The sequence below is a fragment of the Hyperoodon ampullatus genome (genome assembly GCF_949752795.1).
Source record: "Hyperoodon ampullatus genome assembly, chromosome: 19".
Lineage (NCBI taxonomy): Eukaryota > Metazoa > Chordata > Mammalia > Artiodactyla > Ziphiidae > Hyperoodon > Hyperoodon ampullatus.
Window position 1 is genome coordinate 3,803,616 of NC_136932.1, and position 17,395 is coordinate 3,821,010.

At 43.1% G+C, this 17,395-nt stretch overlaps 1 protein-coding gene across 1 annotated transcript in view; it reads left to right on the forward strand.

The window, feature by feature from the left end:
* The window catches only part of SKAP1 (src kinase associated phosphoprotein 1), a gene marked incomplete at both ends in the record, with an annotated part of 284,039 nt that overhangs the window by 237,715 nt on the left and 28,929 nt on the right, over positions 1–17,395 (forward strand). The window contains 5 exons of the mRNA XM_079725971.1: positions 1,672–1,749; positions 2,606–2,689; positions 6,008–6,132; positions 9,198–9,261; positions 11,393–11,602. Coding sequence (XP_079582097.1) covers positions 1,672–1,749; positions 2,606–2,689; positions 6,008–6,132; positions 9,198–9,261; positions 11,393–11,602 — 561 coding nt within the window. The remainder of the gene's footprint in view (positions 1–1,671; positions 1,750–2,605; positions 2,690–6,007; positions 6,133–9,197; positions 9,262–11,392; positions 11,603–17,395) is intronic.

Sequence of the window (17,395 nt, forward strand, 5' to 3'; positions counted from 1 at the left end):
AACTTCTGATCTATATTTTTAAAACTAAGCTTGAAACAGAAGCAAAAAGTACTTTTAGTTGCATTTTAAATCATCTTAGAATGTTATTTTTAAACAAAAAGTATTCAAAGCATTGAACAAAGTGCCAACGCACAGCTACGACTGAATATTAGTTATTGTAGATGTTAAGAAAACAATTGTGTGATTGAAAAAAATGATTCCACCCAAGAGTCTCAAGATATTGTATAGGTGACCCAGTTGATTCATATACATTGTGCCTTAATTTGGTTTATATTTTGTTTGCTTTCTAAATTTTTTAAGGCAAACCAAAAGAGATTTGGGTTTGGGGACCAAAGAGAATAAAATTAGGATTATGCTAACCCACTCCCTTCATTTCTCCTAATTAAGAAATATAGAGGGCTTCCCTGGTGGCGCAGTGGTTGAGAGTCCGCCTGCCGATGCAGGGGACACGGGTTCATACCCCGGTCTGGGAGGATCCCGCATGCCGCGGAGTGGCTGGGCCCGTGGGCCATGGCCGCTGAGCCTGCGCGTCCGGAGCCTGTGCTCCACAATGGGAGAGGCCACAACAGTGAGAGGCCCGCGTACCGCAAAAAAAAAAAAAAAAAAAAAAAAAAAAGAAATATAGAGTTATATGTTTTCGTTGTTTTTGTTGTTGTTCCTGTTTCATTTTATTTTATTTTATTTTATTTTTTTAATGTTGGGGGTAGGAGTTTTAATTAATTTATTTATTTTTGCTGTGTTGGGTCTTCGTTTCTGTGCGAGGGCTTTCTCTAGTTGCGGCAAGCGGGGGCCACTCTTCATCACGGTGCGCGGGCCTCTCACTGTCACGGCCTCTCTTGTTGCGGAGCACAGGGTCTGGACGCGCAGGCTCAGTAGTTGTGGCTCACGGGCCTAGTTGCTCTGCAGCATGTGGGATCCTCCCAGACCAGGGCTCAAACCTGTGTCCCCTGCATTAGCAGGCAGATTCTCAACCACTGTGCCACCAGGGAAGCCCTCATTTTATTTTTTTGAGGAGTAAATTCCTGCCTCATTGTCTCTGTCCTTTGCCCCTCCCTTCTGTAAAATAAGTATAAACCCCAGTGGTGGAAGATAGATTAGGATCTTGACTGCTCAATAAATTTGTACCTAACAAGGCTAATTGAAAGCCAGGAATGTTAGCAGCATACAGTTAAAGGCTGATGTCAGATCCAGGTCTTCTCTGTGTAAAAAGGCTTCTACCATCCCTAGGCTCTTACCATTACTTTGACAAAACCAGAATTTGGCAGCTATTGCCAAGTTCAGCTATGCAGAGCCTTTCTTTGTGTGAACTTAATAAAAATTATGTTCACTAAGGTGGCTTTCTGTTTGTTAGAAAAAGATGTGTGTTTAGTTAAGCAAATTCTTAATTTTCTGGAGTCCTTTTCTTGCCAATCAGTACATGCTTAGGCTACCTCCCCTTGTACAAACTAATGTTATGTTTAGATAATTTTAAGCAATTTTAGCATTAGATATAATTAGGAAGAAAAAGAAAATTTACTTCCCCCCCAATCCTCTAGAAATTGTTTTATTTTGTGCCATAGGTAAGCAATAGCCCATCTGCACCCCTTCATTAATGTAGATTATCTCAAGTAGCCCAAATACATGAAAATTCTGTCAGATTTCAACAAAATATTTTGCTCTTGTTCCTTTTAGGAATGGAAGACATCACAAGAGGAGCTCAAGAGCTTGATAATATCATCAAGCAAGGATACTTAGAGAAGAAAAGCAAAGGTACTGATTAGACCCTCCGATCTCAGAACATTCCAGGAAGGGAAGGGAAATGAGGAAAAAGAGGGCTAGCATAAGGGGTACCTTCTCTATGCCCAGTACTGTACTAGGCAGGGGTAAGGCAAAAGGAAGGGAAGAAAAGAAAAGAAGTCTGGTGTTTGTGTGTAGGCTGAAGAGAGATAGCCCCAAACCTTCACTTCATCAGGATAGGGATTGGTTCTGCCTTGCTCACCTGGTACACAACAGGTGCTTAATAAATACTTGTCGAATGAATAAATGAATGACTCTATTTTTGTTCTCATCTCTCAGTGTGCTCCCATAAGGAGTGAAACTATGTTGCTATGAGTGTAATTTTTATATCGTATGTGAAGCAGCCCACTTTCAAGTGTTAAGACAAGCCCCAGTCTTCAGCTTTCACTCTTTAATTAGAACAGGTTCTAGTAGGATTGGAATACCGGGTTTAACACTCAGGCAAATTGGATTAGCACAAAGGAAGCCTTGCTCATGCCCATGGCCTGGAGTGTCATTTTGGTTTGCTGAAAGGCAACACACAGAGATCTCATGGAGAATTTTATAACTACAGGATGAGATTAGAACCTGAAAGATATAAAGGAAAAGTAGAGAAACAGCTGGGATCAGAGCAGGCAGAACCTGTTTAGAACGTGGACCTGTAACTGGGTGACTCTTCTGCACTCTGTGTCAACGTGGGATAACCTGTGGGAGTGAAAGGGAGGGCTTTACAGTCCATGAACCTCGGACATAAAACAATAACACACTGGACTGGGTGTTGTTGGATTTTACGGACTCTTCAGTGATTGTAGTTACCTGAATTTATGTCCCTTACTGCTGTTCTGTTTAGATCATAGTTTCTTTGGATCAGAGTGGCAGAAGCGGTGGTGTGTTGTCAGCAGAGGCCTCTTCTACTACTATGCTAATGAGAAAAGTAAGTGTTCTTCATTTGCACAGCAGCATCTCACTCCTGGATGCAAGCGCTTCGTAAATTCTCAAGCACTTAGATCTCAACTTAGCAGTCCTTGACTGACACCCATAAAGGGATATGCTTGGGAAAGAAATAAGCCTGGGTAAATAATACCTTGCTCATCACCAAAAACTCAGATGCCAATTTAGAAATTACAGCCCCTTTAAACACTAGGATAGTGTGGCCAGCATATTAAAAGGTTACCTTTCATTATGACTAATAACACATTACCAAGGTTGAATACCTTGGCATTTAAAAAACAGAACCTCTGGGACTTCCCTGGTGGTGCAGTGGTTAAGAATCCACCTGCCAATGCAGGGGACACGGGTTCGAGCCCTGGTCCGGGAGGATCCCACATGCCGTGGAGCAACAAAGCCCGTGCGCCACAGCTACTGAAGCTCGTGCGCCTAGAGCCCGTGCTCCGCAGCAAGAGAAGCCACCACAATTGGAAGCCCGTGCGCCACAGCTACTGAAGCTCGTGCGCCTAGAGCCCGTGCTCCGCAGCAAGAGAAGCCACCACAATTGGAAGCCCGCGCACCGCAATGAAGAGTAGCCCCCGCTCGCTGCAACTAGAGAAGGCCCGCACGCAGCAACGAAGACCCACCGCAGCCAAAAATAAAATATAAATAAATAAATAAATTTTAAAAAAAGAACCTCAAACACCTTATAGGCATTAATAATATAGTTAAAATATTGAAAAAAATTAATTCTGAGAAGGATTTTAGCAGCTTACCAATGGCCCAGAAATAGAACCTTTGAGTCCAAACTCTCTAAGAGCAGGCTCCAAACTTTATCCTACTGGGTTCTGGGACGTTATCCAGTGGAAATGCCTAGAGCCATGGAGTGCTGAGACCCACATGGTTGCTGTCCCCTAGAGACACCCTTCAGCCAGATGGCAGCAGCTGCGAAGTGTTGACTCAAGCCAGAGGCAGCTTCTTTTTTTTTTTTTTTTTTTTTTTTTTTTTTTTTTTTTTTTTTTTTTTTTGTGGTATGCGGGCCTCTCACTGTTGTGGCCTCTCCCGTTGCGGAGCACAGGCTCCGGACGCGCAGGCCCAGCAGCCATGGCTCACGGGCCCAGCCGCTCCGCGGCATATGGGATCCCCCCAGACCGGGGCACGAACCCGTATCCCCTGCATCGGCAGGCGGACTCTCAACCACTGCGCCACCAGGGAGGCCCAAGAGGCAGCTTCTTAATGAGCCACCACTGACTCAGTCAAGCACAGCACTCATGAGCCATCCCTAAAAAGACCCCCCCCATCCATGCTTAACACAGTTGCTTAGTTCGTGAGAAGGAATAGAGGATATAAGCACAAACTGGAGGCAGCAACAAGTAAATACAAGCTAAAAGTTGTTATCGTAGGTGAATGCAAACTTTCAAATAGGAGATACCCTCCTACAGGGTTAGACTGACCCAGGAGTAATTCTACAAAACAAGAGGGAGATAAAGTAAAGTAGCAAGTCCTGTGGGGGCTTTGTTTGTGCTCTACCACCTTCTTACTGAGGCGTGATCCAAAGTAAATCCTTTATTGTCCTTCCAAGAATTTTCTGTTTCTCCTCTCTTCCTTCTTCCCTGGACTTATTCCTCTCCCAAAGCCTGGATATCCAGTCAAGGGAATAATCAGATACCTACACATTTGCCTTTGGACTTCCTGCACTTTGGGGACTAAGGTAGCAGAAAGAATAGCTTTGCTAAGTGACATGGAATCCTTCAGATTTGCTCTTGGACTTCAAGGCAGTTACCTCAGTCTGCCTCTCTGCCTGCAACAGGTATCACTGACCTTCATCTTGGGTCCACCATCCCAATTCATCAGAACCTTTCCCATATAGGGGTCAAGTGTGAAGCCCTACTTGGAAATGATAGCAGCATAGCTCAAAACCTGAGTAACAAGCCCCCTGTATCCTTCCAAGCCCCAGCCCACTCTCAAATCCAGCAACTATAATTTCTCCCCTGAATTCTAGGCATACAAGCCAACCAGGTTTTATTTTCTTATTTTAAACCTTCAAACTAATATAACATATATGTCCTTGTAAAAATGTTCATTTCCCTTGCATTTAAATACTTGGTTGGCATCTCCGGATATAAAACTAGGTATCACGTTCATTCGTTCTGAATCCTTCCTACTCAAGGTGAGGAGGGAGAGCAAGAGCGAGAGGCTTGGAGACTTTTATTGACCATTTTGCCGTCAGAGTGAAATAAAATCTGGTGACCAAAGAAACAACAAAACATTTTAGTGGCCAGTTAGAACAAGGAGAGATACTTTAACAAAAAAGATTCTGGTGTCAAAAAGCACTGTTGCATGGCTCCCTTCTCGCCAGTTACTTCTTATTGTGCCCAAGACATTTTCTTAGTAAGTATAGAGTGTTTGTGTATTTCTTTTAGCTCAACCAGGTGAGGACAGATTCTTTTTCTTTTCTTTTAATATTTTTTTCCCACTGCCATCCCTCTTATCATCATCTGCAAAAAGCAACTCATTCCACGTGACACAGGACAGAAAGCATCACCCAGACACGGGGGTTCCATTCTTCTACCTGTTCTGCCTGAACCACACCATGAGGACACAGAATCTTTGGGAACCAACCCCTCTTTTTCTGTTTCTAATATTTTATTTTTTTAAAAAGAGAATGACAGGCAGAGTAGTCTCTCCTTTCACTCACTTAGGGTCCTTCTCCTTTTATCTCCTTCCTCATCATCTAGTGATACTCAGCAGTACTCTGCTACTTCCCAATTTGGTCTTCTGCAAGAGGGATAAAATACTGAGTTTTAATTATTCTCCCTCCAGCATAAATTCCCACCTGACCAGCAGGAGGGGAGAGCACTGTAGCCCACGTGCTACCTAGGGCATAGGAGGAGAGCCTGGGAACTTATAACGCCCCCTTGCGCTGCTCTCCCTCCCCTCAAATGTGTTCTGCTGGCCCTGATGATAATGTTTCAGTTCTGTAATAGCCTTCAAGAGCCGCACGTTTTCGGCCACACTCTCCCTGCTGTAATAATTCCTTCTTTCTGTTATTATAGATCTCTTAACATTCTAATAAATTCTCTGTCTCTGTTGTACTCTTTTGGCTAAGTAACCTTTCACGTTGCATTTCCCTCGCTTGGCAGTGATATCTGCCTTGCTGTCACGGTAGCCTCTTCTTAAGCTTCCGTAATAACCTCTCCTTGACTATTGTGGTTCCTCAGGGATGTAACAGCTGTTTCTGTGCTTTTATTTTACATCCAGAGAAGATGCCCTCCCTTGGCAGTTGCATCTCTCTGGAGATACAGGGAGCTTTCCTGTCTTGCAGGCAAGCAGCCCAAAGGGACCTTTCTCATTAAGGGCTACAGTGTACGGATGGCCCCCTACCTGCGAAAAGATGCCAAGAAAGAATCCTGCTTTGAGCTGACCTCCCAGGATAGGCGCAGCTATGAGGTAGGATGAGCTGAGGCGATGGAGATCCTCATTCGTGTTGCACTTTCATTCCATGTTGCATGTGAGTGGTGGTTGCTGTGCTGGGCTCCATCTTTTCTTTGTTACCTCTCGTTTCTTACCAAGACCTTCTCTCTTGACACGTCCTCACCTTTGCTATGTCGTGCCCACCCTCCTGTTGCCACTTTTATCCTAGATACTGCCTTTGCTTGGCTTCCGTCTCTTCATCCCTCCCCTTCTCATCTCACTCTGTAGGTGAGAATCTTGTCTATTGCAGCACACAATCTAATTCTCTATTCAGAGTCTCTAATTTCATGGCTTTAATTCCCACTCTCTTTATTTTTCAACTGCTTATCTTCACTTCCTTCCTTGAAATCCAGAAAAAGAGAAATCTGACTATAGAGTGAAAAATAATTCATTTTCCCATATTCATCTTGCTATCCAATATGATCTTCCTGTGTGTAGATGCATTGCATATCTCTGGAAGGATTTCTCAGATACTGGTAGCAATGATTACTGAGTAGTAATAGTGACAACTGAGGAACTAGAGGACCTGAGCGGGGGTGAGAAAGACATTCTTCACGGTGTTCATTTTTATATATTCTGATATAATATAAAAGGGAATATAATAGGTAATGCATTATAAAATTAATTAAGGCAACAAAAAATGTCTGACTATGGGAATACAGTGATTTTCACCAAAAATATACTTTTACATGTGTGTATGTAGGTACACATATTGTTTCCTCCTTGTTGGTTATTTTTATCACAGTTTTACTAAAACAATTAAGAAAAACTTTAGCTAACTCAAGAAAAAGAGAAAAGCCATGCTAAGGTTAATATTGAGTAACCCTTTGACTCTTCAAGTTTTTCTCAGCACTCATTCTTTTATGTTTCTACAGTATCATAACCCTTATTTTGATAAGATGACCTAGGTCTTAATTATGTAATTTCAAAAAAATTTTTAAGTTAAACTTTTCTATAGAGTCTTTTGTAGATGTATCTAAGTTATTTTTAGTATTAAGTTCTTATTTGATTCACCCAGATCCAGATAAAAATTTATATGATAAGTCTAAAGCAATTTCCCTAGGCATTTTTTATAGAAATGTGTTCTTAAGAAATCAAGAATGACAATATCTATTAATAAGTTTTAAACAGGAATCTAGGTTTCTTTTTTTTTAACATCTTTATTGGAGTATAATTGCTTTACAATGTTATGTTAGTTTCTGCTGTATAACAAAGTGAATCAGCTATATGTATACATATATCCCCATATCCCTTCCCTTTTGTGTCTCCCTCCCTCCCACCCTCCCTATCCCACCCCTCTAGGTGGTCACAAAGCACCGAGCTGATCTCCCTGTGCTATGTAGCTGCTTCCCACTAGCTACCTATTTTACATTTGGTAGTGTATATATGTCCATGCCACACTCTCACTTCGTCCCAGCTCACCCTTCCCCCTCCCCATGTCCTCAAGTCCATTCTCTATGTCTGCGTCTTTATTCCTGTCCTGCCCCTAGGTTCTTCAGAACCTTTTTTTTTTTTTTTAGAGTCCATATATATGTGTTAGCATACGGTATTTGTTTTTCTTTTTCTGACTTACTCCACTCTGTATGACAGACTCTAGGTCCATCCACCTCACTACAAATAACTCAATTTTGTTTCTTTTTATGGCTGAGTAATATTCCATTTTATATATGTGCCACATCTTTATCCATTCATCTGTCGATGGACACCTAGGTTGCTTCCATGTCCTGGCTATTGTAACTAGTGCTGCAGTGAACATTGTGGTACATGACTCTTTTTGAATTATGGTTTTCTCAGGATATATGCCCAGTGGTGGGATTGCTGGGTCACATGGTAGTTTTAGTTTTAGTTTTTTAAGGAATCTCCATATTGTTCTCCACAGTGGCTATATCAGTTTACAAGGAAACTAGGTTTCTTATATAGTACATGTCTTTATCTTACCCTGATAGCCAGATAATAAAAATGTTTTTCAGGAACAGTCGTTTCAAGTTGATTCATTCAAAATAAAAAATTACTAAAGCTTGATGCTTGACTGGCCTGTTTTGTGAATCAGAATGTAGAGTTTGTTTACTTCTTCTTTTCTTTGGCCCATTGATTCCAAGTCATTACCATGGTCTGTGCATTCTTCCTCTATAATATCCTTTGGATCTTTCCCCTCTGATTTACTCCTACAGCCATCACAGTAGTTAAGTTCCTATCACTTCACCCAGAGGACTAGTTAAGTAACCTTCTAGTTGTTCTTCTGTCTCTAATTTCCTCCTATTTCAGTCTCTCCTACTCATAACTATTGAAAGAATCTCCCACTCCTTTTGCTAGAATTTACAGTGGCTTCCTACTGCCTACATTTTAAGTCTGAATTCCTAATACTCAGAGCCCTTTCATCAACTCTTCTCTGATCCTCCATCTTCATCTGTTACTGTTCTCCAGTCAAGCTGATCTGCCTACCTTCCCTATACATCATGGTCTCATTTCTAATCTTTGGCAGCTGGTTCTCCCTACCTGAAACGTCCAGTTCCCTTCACCAGTTTCCACCAACTCTCTTTAAAAATCCAACCAAAACAGTATTCCTTCAACACGCCTCCCTGGCTTACCATAGGCAACGATAAGTGTTCCGTGTCTTCTCTCAACATCCAGCTGTTATCAAATGCACTTACTTTGTCGTGTTCCCATGTCAAGGGTGTATGCTGTCTCCAAAACTGATGCATTGATCTGAAGTCAGGAATTTGGGTTTGCCTTTTTTTTCCTGTAAACTGTTCTCAATAAATGCCTGATGGATGAATGGGCAATCAAATGAATGAATGCACATGAACATGAATCTGGATTCAAATCCAGCTGTCAACGTTGGGTATGCAAAATTGCTGAAGGAAAAAAATCACTTTGAGTGGGATTTTTATCTTTTTGCTAAATATTAAGCAGGCAGAGAGTCCTGAGCTTTCAGCTTGACTCTGCAAGTCCACTCACAAGGTTCCTCCCCTTGAACCTCCCTAAAGGATTCACGGAAATTTTAGTGAAAGTGATAAATTAATTCACTAATTTTTCTCTAGTTTACAGCTTCTAATCCAGCCGAGGCCAGAGACTGGGTGGATCAAATAAGTTTCTTGTTAAAGGGTAAGTACTATTATTATAGAGGTGGTACTTGAGTGCATTTGCAGTTGAAGTTATATTGCATAAATATAATCCACAGGCTTCAATATATTTTTATCTGCCCATTCTCCCTATCATATCCCTCATATGGTAACAACAAATAGTAACATGGGTGAATCAGAAGGAAAAGAAACCATCAACCTGGAAATGACCTCTGATATCACTCTAGCTCATCCACCTAACTACAGGCAAATCTGTGTAATATTTGTAATCACCAGGAAAGAGATGCTGAAAATCAGCTCAGCTCAATTCAGTGTCTCCTAACCCCTTACATTCTGGAAAGGAAATTCATGATACCAAAGTCATCTAGATGTGGTTTAGGGTCCAAAATCTTCTAGTTTTAGTCAGGTAGAAATCTGTACTCATCGAGGTGGCCTTCAAGGACATTGGACGTTAAAAACAAATTGCTATTTCCCAAGCCACAATCAAATGGTCCTTACTTTGGATGGGAAGAGTCCTGCCTGAAGATGTTAAATGACTGCTCTTAGAGTACCCTCTGCTGGCCAGCCTGTAGGCACAGCAGTGATAGTGGCCCAGGAAGCCTTGTCTGGGAGCGGCCTGGCAGGTAGAAGTAGCCAACCTTGAGCCTGTCACCTGGCATCAGATAACCCTCATGATGGTATACATACATCATGGCAGGACCCTGCCTCTGCAGAAAGGCAGAAACACCAACTTTGTACACGGCCCCAAGACCTAGGGAGAAGTACGTCAACCTAAAAACACCAAGCCTTTTCATCTCCGTTTTTTATTCTGCTGTAAGATTTTATTGTGGATAAAAAGAAGAAAGCACCGGAGCTTTAATTACGATTGCCTGTTTTACTCAGTTTATGCCTTTGCTATCACAAGGACAAACTATTGCATCTACCAAGAGCATCACGTATAATAGACTAGAACTAGGCAAACATGAACATTGATGGCGAGACTACAGGGTACACTCTCATCTAGGTGCATTGGATTTATGCGTGTAATATACCCCTAAGTGTGTAAACTTCAATAAAACTCCAAGCAGCTTTATTGAGCTGTACCCTATGGTAGTTTCAGAATCCCACATTGAAGAAATTATTCATTCCATTTTATTTTAAAACAAACAAAATAATAGCATATGGTTTAAGCCACAAATGTGTCTTTGATCCCTTCCTCATATGAGGTGGCACCAGAATTCAGGTGAAAATAGTTGCAAAATCTTTATTAAAAGCGTAATCAAGCCGAACAGTTTTATTACGTTTTGAAATGAACATCGGATGTCTCTCTATCCTTTCCTTCCCCAGAGCACCCTGCCAGCTCTCGCCCATCCTGCAGAGGTCCCTCAGCAGGGTTGCAGAGAGCACTCTGTACTACACATCAGAGAATGAACCTTCCCAGTTCCCCATTAAAATAAAAAACCAATCTTCCTCTCCCGCCCTGTGCCCCCCAGTGCTGTAATGGCTCAGCATCCCCTATGCGGTGACCCACTTTAAGGTCAGCCAGACTGTACAGTTGCAGAAGGGCATGGCAACCACATCGCTCAGCCGTTCCATTTGGTCTTGTATTACTGTTATATTTTTCCACATCCCACTTTCTCTTCCTCTTCCACTTTTGCCCACTCTTCTCTTTACAAGCAAACTTCTCTGAAATTCTGCAGTGAGATCATGGGGGAGATGAGCGTGTGATAGCTCAGGTATCCTACAGCAGCCACCATAGTTCCCAGGCTCTGTGTGCATCCAGAGAACCCAGGGCATCACTCATCCTTCCAGTTTTCCACTTGTAAAGCAGCGCGAGGCACGCTGGCATTTCCTCTTCTGTCCTATTTTCTTCCCTTCACCTCGTGTGCTCATTCACACACCCATACTTTTCAGGGCTGCTTCGTCCTGATCAAATTTTATCGCAAGGAAGGATTTATGTTGATGGTTTAAACCTGACGCAGTGCTAGTCTGGCCTTTTCTGTAGATTTCCTGCCACCAAGGCCCGCACTAGAAATAACAGCACTTAACCTAGTGTTTCATTTTCTTTTGACATGTTTTATTCTCATCCCTCCTCCCTGCTCCCTCTTTCCTTCCCTGCCTTATTCTTTTCTTTTTCTCCCTATCTTGATTCACTCTCATCTCTGCCCCAGCAGACTTGAGCTCCTTAACCATTCCATGTGAAGAGGAGGAGGAAGAGGAGGAAGAAGGGGAGGAGGAGGAAGAGGAAGAGACATATGATGATATCGATGGTTTTGACTCCTCAAACTCTGGTTCCCAAAGCAGACCCATTATCTTGCATGGGAGTGTGGGGCTCAAAGAGCCCATGGAGGAGAAAGAAGAAGATATTTATGAAATCTTACCAGGTGAGAAATTTCATCTTCTAATTATCTTCCTCTAGTTTAGAAACTCTTGACCTGGTTGAAGAATATAACTTTGACAACTCCAGAGGAAGCCAGACCTCTGAAGGAGACACTGTAGGGAAGCTTCCGTGGAGCTTCTGTGACTCCCAGCACAGAAGCTCTCCCCTGCTCTGGGGGCAAGATGGATTGATCAGGGAGTGTCTTTCATCTCTGCATGTGAAGTAATTTATTACAAATGTCAACAGGTTAAAGAGTCAAGAATACTCATGTTGGTTTTCATTGGTTTACTGCGAGTTTCATCAGAATTCTCTCGTTTGAACTTATTTTCTGTGTAATTGTGAGGATAATGGAAAGTCACCTCAAATGATGAAGGATATAGACTGAAGAAATATAGATAAACGCTGACAAGCCTTTTCAGTAACACAGTAAAGCCCTGATAGAGCACAGCTCACCGTTGCCTAGCTTAGATATACCACGAATCAAATTGCATCTCTTGCTAATAAGCCTCACGTGTGTCCTCTGCCCACCATTACAACAGGTCTACTGGATGTATTTCTTTTTTCACAAAGGCATGATAACCGGCATCTCAAAAACTGTGTAGTCATCACTGCGCCCGCACAGCCACTTCCTGTGTGGGTAACAGCAGCTGTTGAACAGTGCAGAGCACAGTGGGGGTCAGACTGTGCAAAAAACGAAGCCTGAGCCTTTTAACTGTGAGCTAGTTAGACCATGGGAACGCTGAATCTTCAAGACCATTCAGAAGATCGCTCCTGTGGAAATTTCCCCGGAGTTCAGTGCTCTGCTGAGAAATTCAAGTTAAGCCTAAATTTATAGCAATTTAAACCTCAGTCCCAGATGAACGTAGGAGCTAAGGTGAACAGAACATTCAGGCCCCTGAAGACAGGGCTGTTTGCTAAAAGGCATTGTCAGTGAGCAACTGGCATTTCAAGGCTTCCTAAGAAGAGGGTCCAACCCTGTCAACGCCACATTCATCTCTCCCTTGGGGAGAAGCCATGTCATTGCTTCCTGGGACTTCACCCACCCAGCCAGCCGACAAGGAGAGCCTGCTTCTTCTCCCAGCACTTCCAGCCTCTGCTAGTCCCAACTTCCCCAGCCTTTCTGTTGTGTTTTATTATGCAAATGATAACTTGGTTGAGGTCGAGCCATTTCTTGTGTCTGAAGTTAAAAAAAAAAATGATAATTTCCTCAGCAAGTCATCGTCGTTAATGAAGTTTTACAAAAACAGATACAACCAAAGGAAAATAAAATTTCACAGGTGATAAATTTTTCCAATTTCCCTGGCAGAATTCGATAGGATTGTTAAATTAAGAGTGAAGGTGTCTGTTAGAAAGCAACGAGCAGTGATGGGTAATTTTATAGACTGGAAAATTGAATCAAATTGCTACATTAAAACACAGCTCCTCTGAGAATCTTCCCTTTCACAGTCTGCTCCATTGCAACAGCAGGGTGCAGAAATGGATCTAATTCACAACACTCTCTAAAAGGAGATGTACTCCCCAACTCGGCCAGAGATTCCTGGTGAGCTCACATTCCACTCACTACTGTCCAGGCTGGGGGAGATATCCAGGTGACACTCCACTTGGGGCCACAGCTGTGGAAGAGTGCTCTGGGAAAACCTTACAGAACCACCCAGACCTCTGGGGAGCAAATAAGGGCTGTTTCATGCACCATGTTTACTCCTCAAAGGAGCAGGCAAGAGGGAGCTGATGCTCAGACACACAGAGCAAAGGAGAGTAAAGGGCAAGAGGCCTCAGAAAATATGATGGGATTGAGACCATCACCTTACCCCAGGGCGGGGTCAATGAATGTATGATTGGCTTCTTAACAACCATCCTTCCCACACCTCGTAAAATCCTACCCTTGACCATGGCAGCACTGCCCACGGGGCCAAAGTTCACACCAGTCTGGATACTGGAGTGGACTCCAAGGGCATGGAGACTGGTCGGCTTTCTCTAGGAAAGCCACTTACCCTGTGCTCACAACAAGTGTTCCTCAGAGGTGAGGAAGGCCACATCATAGGAAAACCAGGGTCTCTTTCCGCAGGTTAGGGCAACGGCAGTCAACTCGCTTATTAAGTTTCCAATGGAGAAGGCTGTACCCAGCCAACAGGTTCTTTCCCAAAATCTTCTATCCATCACAGTTTTTAGAGACAGCATTGAAGTTGGGATAAATTGGCATTTAATTATAATATGAATATTTCAGACACAAGTCTCCATCAGCTAGCTTCCTGTCCATGCCACTCAGCTTGTTGCTGCTGACATGGCTGTTAGTTTTGCATGTGCCACACTACCCATCGTGGAGGAATTGAGAGGGAACGTGAGGGAGCCTGACACTGTCTCCCCTCTGCCGCCATCTCACAAGACCACCCACCGAGCAGTGGCGTGTGAGACACGGCATGGCGTTGCAGGTACAAGTGCTGGCTCTAGGTCAGGGTGGACCTGCTCTGCCACCTGCTGGCTGTGAGACCTCGAGCAAGTTATCTGCCCCGTCTCTCAGGTGTGATTTTCCCACCTGTAAAATGGGGATAACAATAGTAGCTATCATAGAGGGATGCCTGAGAAGCCTGGAACTGATGTATGTAAAGCACTTAGAGCGCTGGCATACAGGGAGCATTCAATAAATGCTGGCTATTCTCCATTTGGTGGTATTTAAATAGGAAGTGTTACCTCCTTGAAGAATTGGGAATCGGCTCATTCCCCACCTTCACCAACCAGACCTGAGACAGTCCGGTTGGACATTTTCAGCAATATGTGTGAAGCAGGTGAAACTGAAAATCCTGAGCAGATGGAAAGTGGATCATGCCTTCTGCTCAGGCCCCATTTTTACTGCAAGGACAGGTGCTGGGTGGAGGAACAGTCGACAGTAAGGTTGGATTGTGCTAACATTGCATACCCATCAATAGTCAAATGACTTGGGCCTCTAACATGTGTCTCATGATAGCAGGTAAATGTGCTTTGTAAATGATTTTGCTTCTCCTTCGTCTTTGGCATGGGGCCTATACAAGCCTCATCGTCTCTATGTGGAAGGCAGTGTAAGTGAGATCTCCTCCCTTCCAGAAAATAATTTCAATGGGCTTCCTAGCTGAAAGAAAAATGCCTGTAACACATTCCAAGTCAATACAAAAATGTTTTTTCCTAATCAAAATAATGTATGGATCATCAAATTAAATGTACAACATCACATTAATCATGGGAAATTTGCATTTGCTACGTGGCTAGCACCAGAGCACTCGAGGTTTTCAGCCAAGACCACAGTGTTAGTCCCAGATAATATGGTTTCAGGGTTGGTATCCGCTGGGATTTCTGAACATCCATGTTAAGAATATGGGGACCCTTGATGTTTAAGGTCTCCTTTGCAGTAGATTCAACTGTAGGGAACTACCAACAAAGAAATACTAAAGCAATATGTGGAAAATGGGAGGCTTTTCTGAACCCTCTCTCACTCCTCCCCAGAATCATTTTACAGCCTAGCATAGGCCCAGTTTCATGATTCAAAATTCCATAAAAGTACAGCTTTTATCAGGTTTCTCTTTGTCTGGGGCCTCAAGCCTGGAATCCAGCAAGGCATCTGAGACCACTGAAGAGCTGTAACTGGGGCCTCGCAGCAGCTGCGGTGGCAACAGAATCTGGCTGTGTTCTCTAGAGAGATTTCAGGAGAGCAAACAGAAAGAGAGACAAAGAGTCCTCCCTGGGTATTTCTATGCACATTCTGATGCTGCCCGCACTGCCCTGGAGCGTTATTATAGACCCAGAAACCAGATTGCTTTATAATAAAGCATATAACTGCTTTTTTTTTAATTTGAGTTGGTTGGAAACAAGCATTCTTTGGAATTATTTCCCCCCCCCAATACAGCTGTCCAGACCCACAGGAAGGGGGGAATGGTGATAGTAAGAGGTCTAAGGAAAGAAATAAAGCAGACACCAAAAATACAAAGTTTATGAAAAAACAATTTCCAACTTCATAGGAAAGCAACACTCCATGAGGGGAACATCAAAGAAGAGTCATCGCCATCATCAGGCCCCTTCTGAGCTTCTTGGCCTTTTCTTCCTCTCACTCCCATGCACCCTAGGCCCTAGGCACACCGTGCTTTTGGTCGGCACCAAAACTGGAATCATGCATTTTCTTCTACCTAGAATCCACACCCTCAGTCTATGAAACCCAACACATTCTGCTCAACTGTGTCTCCTCAGTGACGGCCTCCCAGAGACTCAGCTGGAATTGAGCTCTGTTTCAGCCTTCACCACAGGGATTTGTATTCAGGTCTTTCTCCTCCAATTAGTAGGTGCTCAATTATTATTTGTGAAGTTAAATTCAGTGCATTCCAAGTGTTGCAAGTTACCACAGATTGAGTTTAATATCTAGTATATCAAGACCATACTATGGAGATAGGATGCAAATATTTTGAGGTAACAGTTGAGATAACCAGCTATGCAATAGAGAATTAAATGGGTTATTAGCATCGTGCTCATATTTGCCATGTTGTCTGAAGAGGTGCTGTAGCACCCATGGATTTATATCTATGTGTGCTGTGGAGTGGTTTCTATTTCCATTTTTTTGCATGTTCCCTTTGCACATGTATTTCTGCTGCATCTGTCACCAGAGCATCTTGACATCTGGTTGCACACTGATACATGTGGCAATTTTAAGCTTCGGTCACTTTGCTTTATTTGGGAGAAGTGACTTCCCTCTTTCTTATCTAGTCATTTTTTGAATTTTATTCCCGGTTCAGCTGGTGTAAGAGCAGCACTTCAGAAAGGAGCCAGGTGTCACGGGAAGCTGGCTCCTCTCTGGGCCCCCGAGGGGGAGTCAGTGTCCTGCTCCTCGCAGCCTCTCATTAATGTCCCTGACATTGTGCCAAGAGTGTTGATTGAAATCAACTCTCTGGATAGTGATGCTAATTTGTGATACCCCGTGGTTCTCTTACTTGTTCGCACAGTTAACAGAATCTTCCTCAACTGTTTTCCCAGTTGAGATGAGATATGTGGGAATCAAGTAGAGCATTTTATGTAATAAGTGTTCAGTAATCTTTAGAGGTGAATTTGTTTAAAGCCTATGTAAGGTTGGGGTCTCATATGCCCTGTTAGGAGCAAGGACCATTATAATCTATTACTGTGTAAAGTTGAGCTAGCACATAAATTTTACTTCCTTCTTAAATGAAGATGTATTTTAGCAGATGTCATGCTAAAATGCCTAATAATATTCTTATAGAGAAGTTCAACAAGCTCTTTAGCCTAAAAAAACCTTTTTATTCAAAATAATCTTTTTAAAATTAAAGGCTCAGGACTTCTCTGGTGGCGCTGTGATTAAGAATCCACCTGCCAGGGGCTTCCCTGGTGGCCCAGTGGTTGAGAATCCGCCTGCCAATGCAGCCGCTCGCTGCAACTAGAGAAAGCCTGTGCGCAGTAACAAAGACCCAACACAGCCATAAATAAATAAATAAATAAATAAATAAATAAATAAATAAATAAATAAAAAGAATCCACCTGCCAATGCAGGGGACACAGGTTCAAGCCCTGGTCTGGGGAGATCCCACATGCCGCGGAGCAACTAAGCCCGTGCGCCACAACTACTGAGACTGCGCTCTAGAGCCCGCGAGCCACAACTACTGAACCTGCATGCCACAACTACTGAAGCCTGCGCACCTAGAGCCCGTGCTCCACAACAAGAGAAGCCACCGCAATGAGAAGCCCGCGCACCACAATGAAGAGTAGCCCCCACTCGCTGCAACTAGAGAAAGCCCGCGTGCAGCAATGAAGACCCAACACAGCCAAAAAT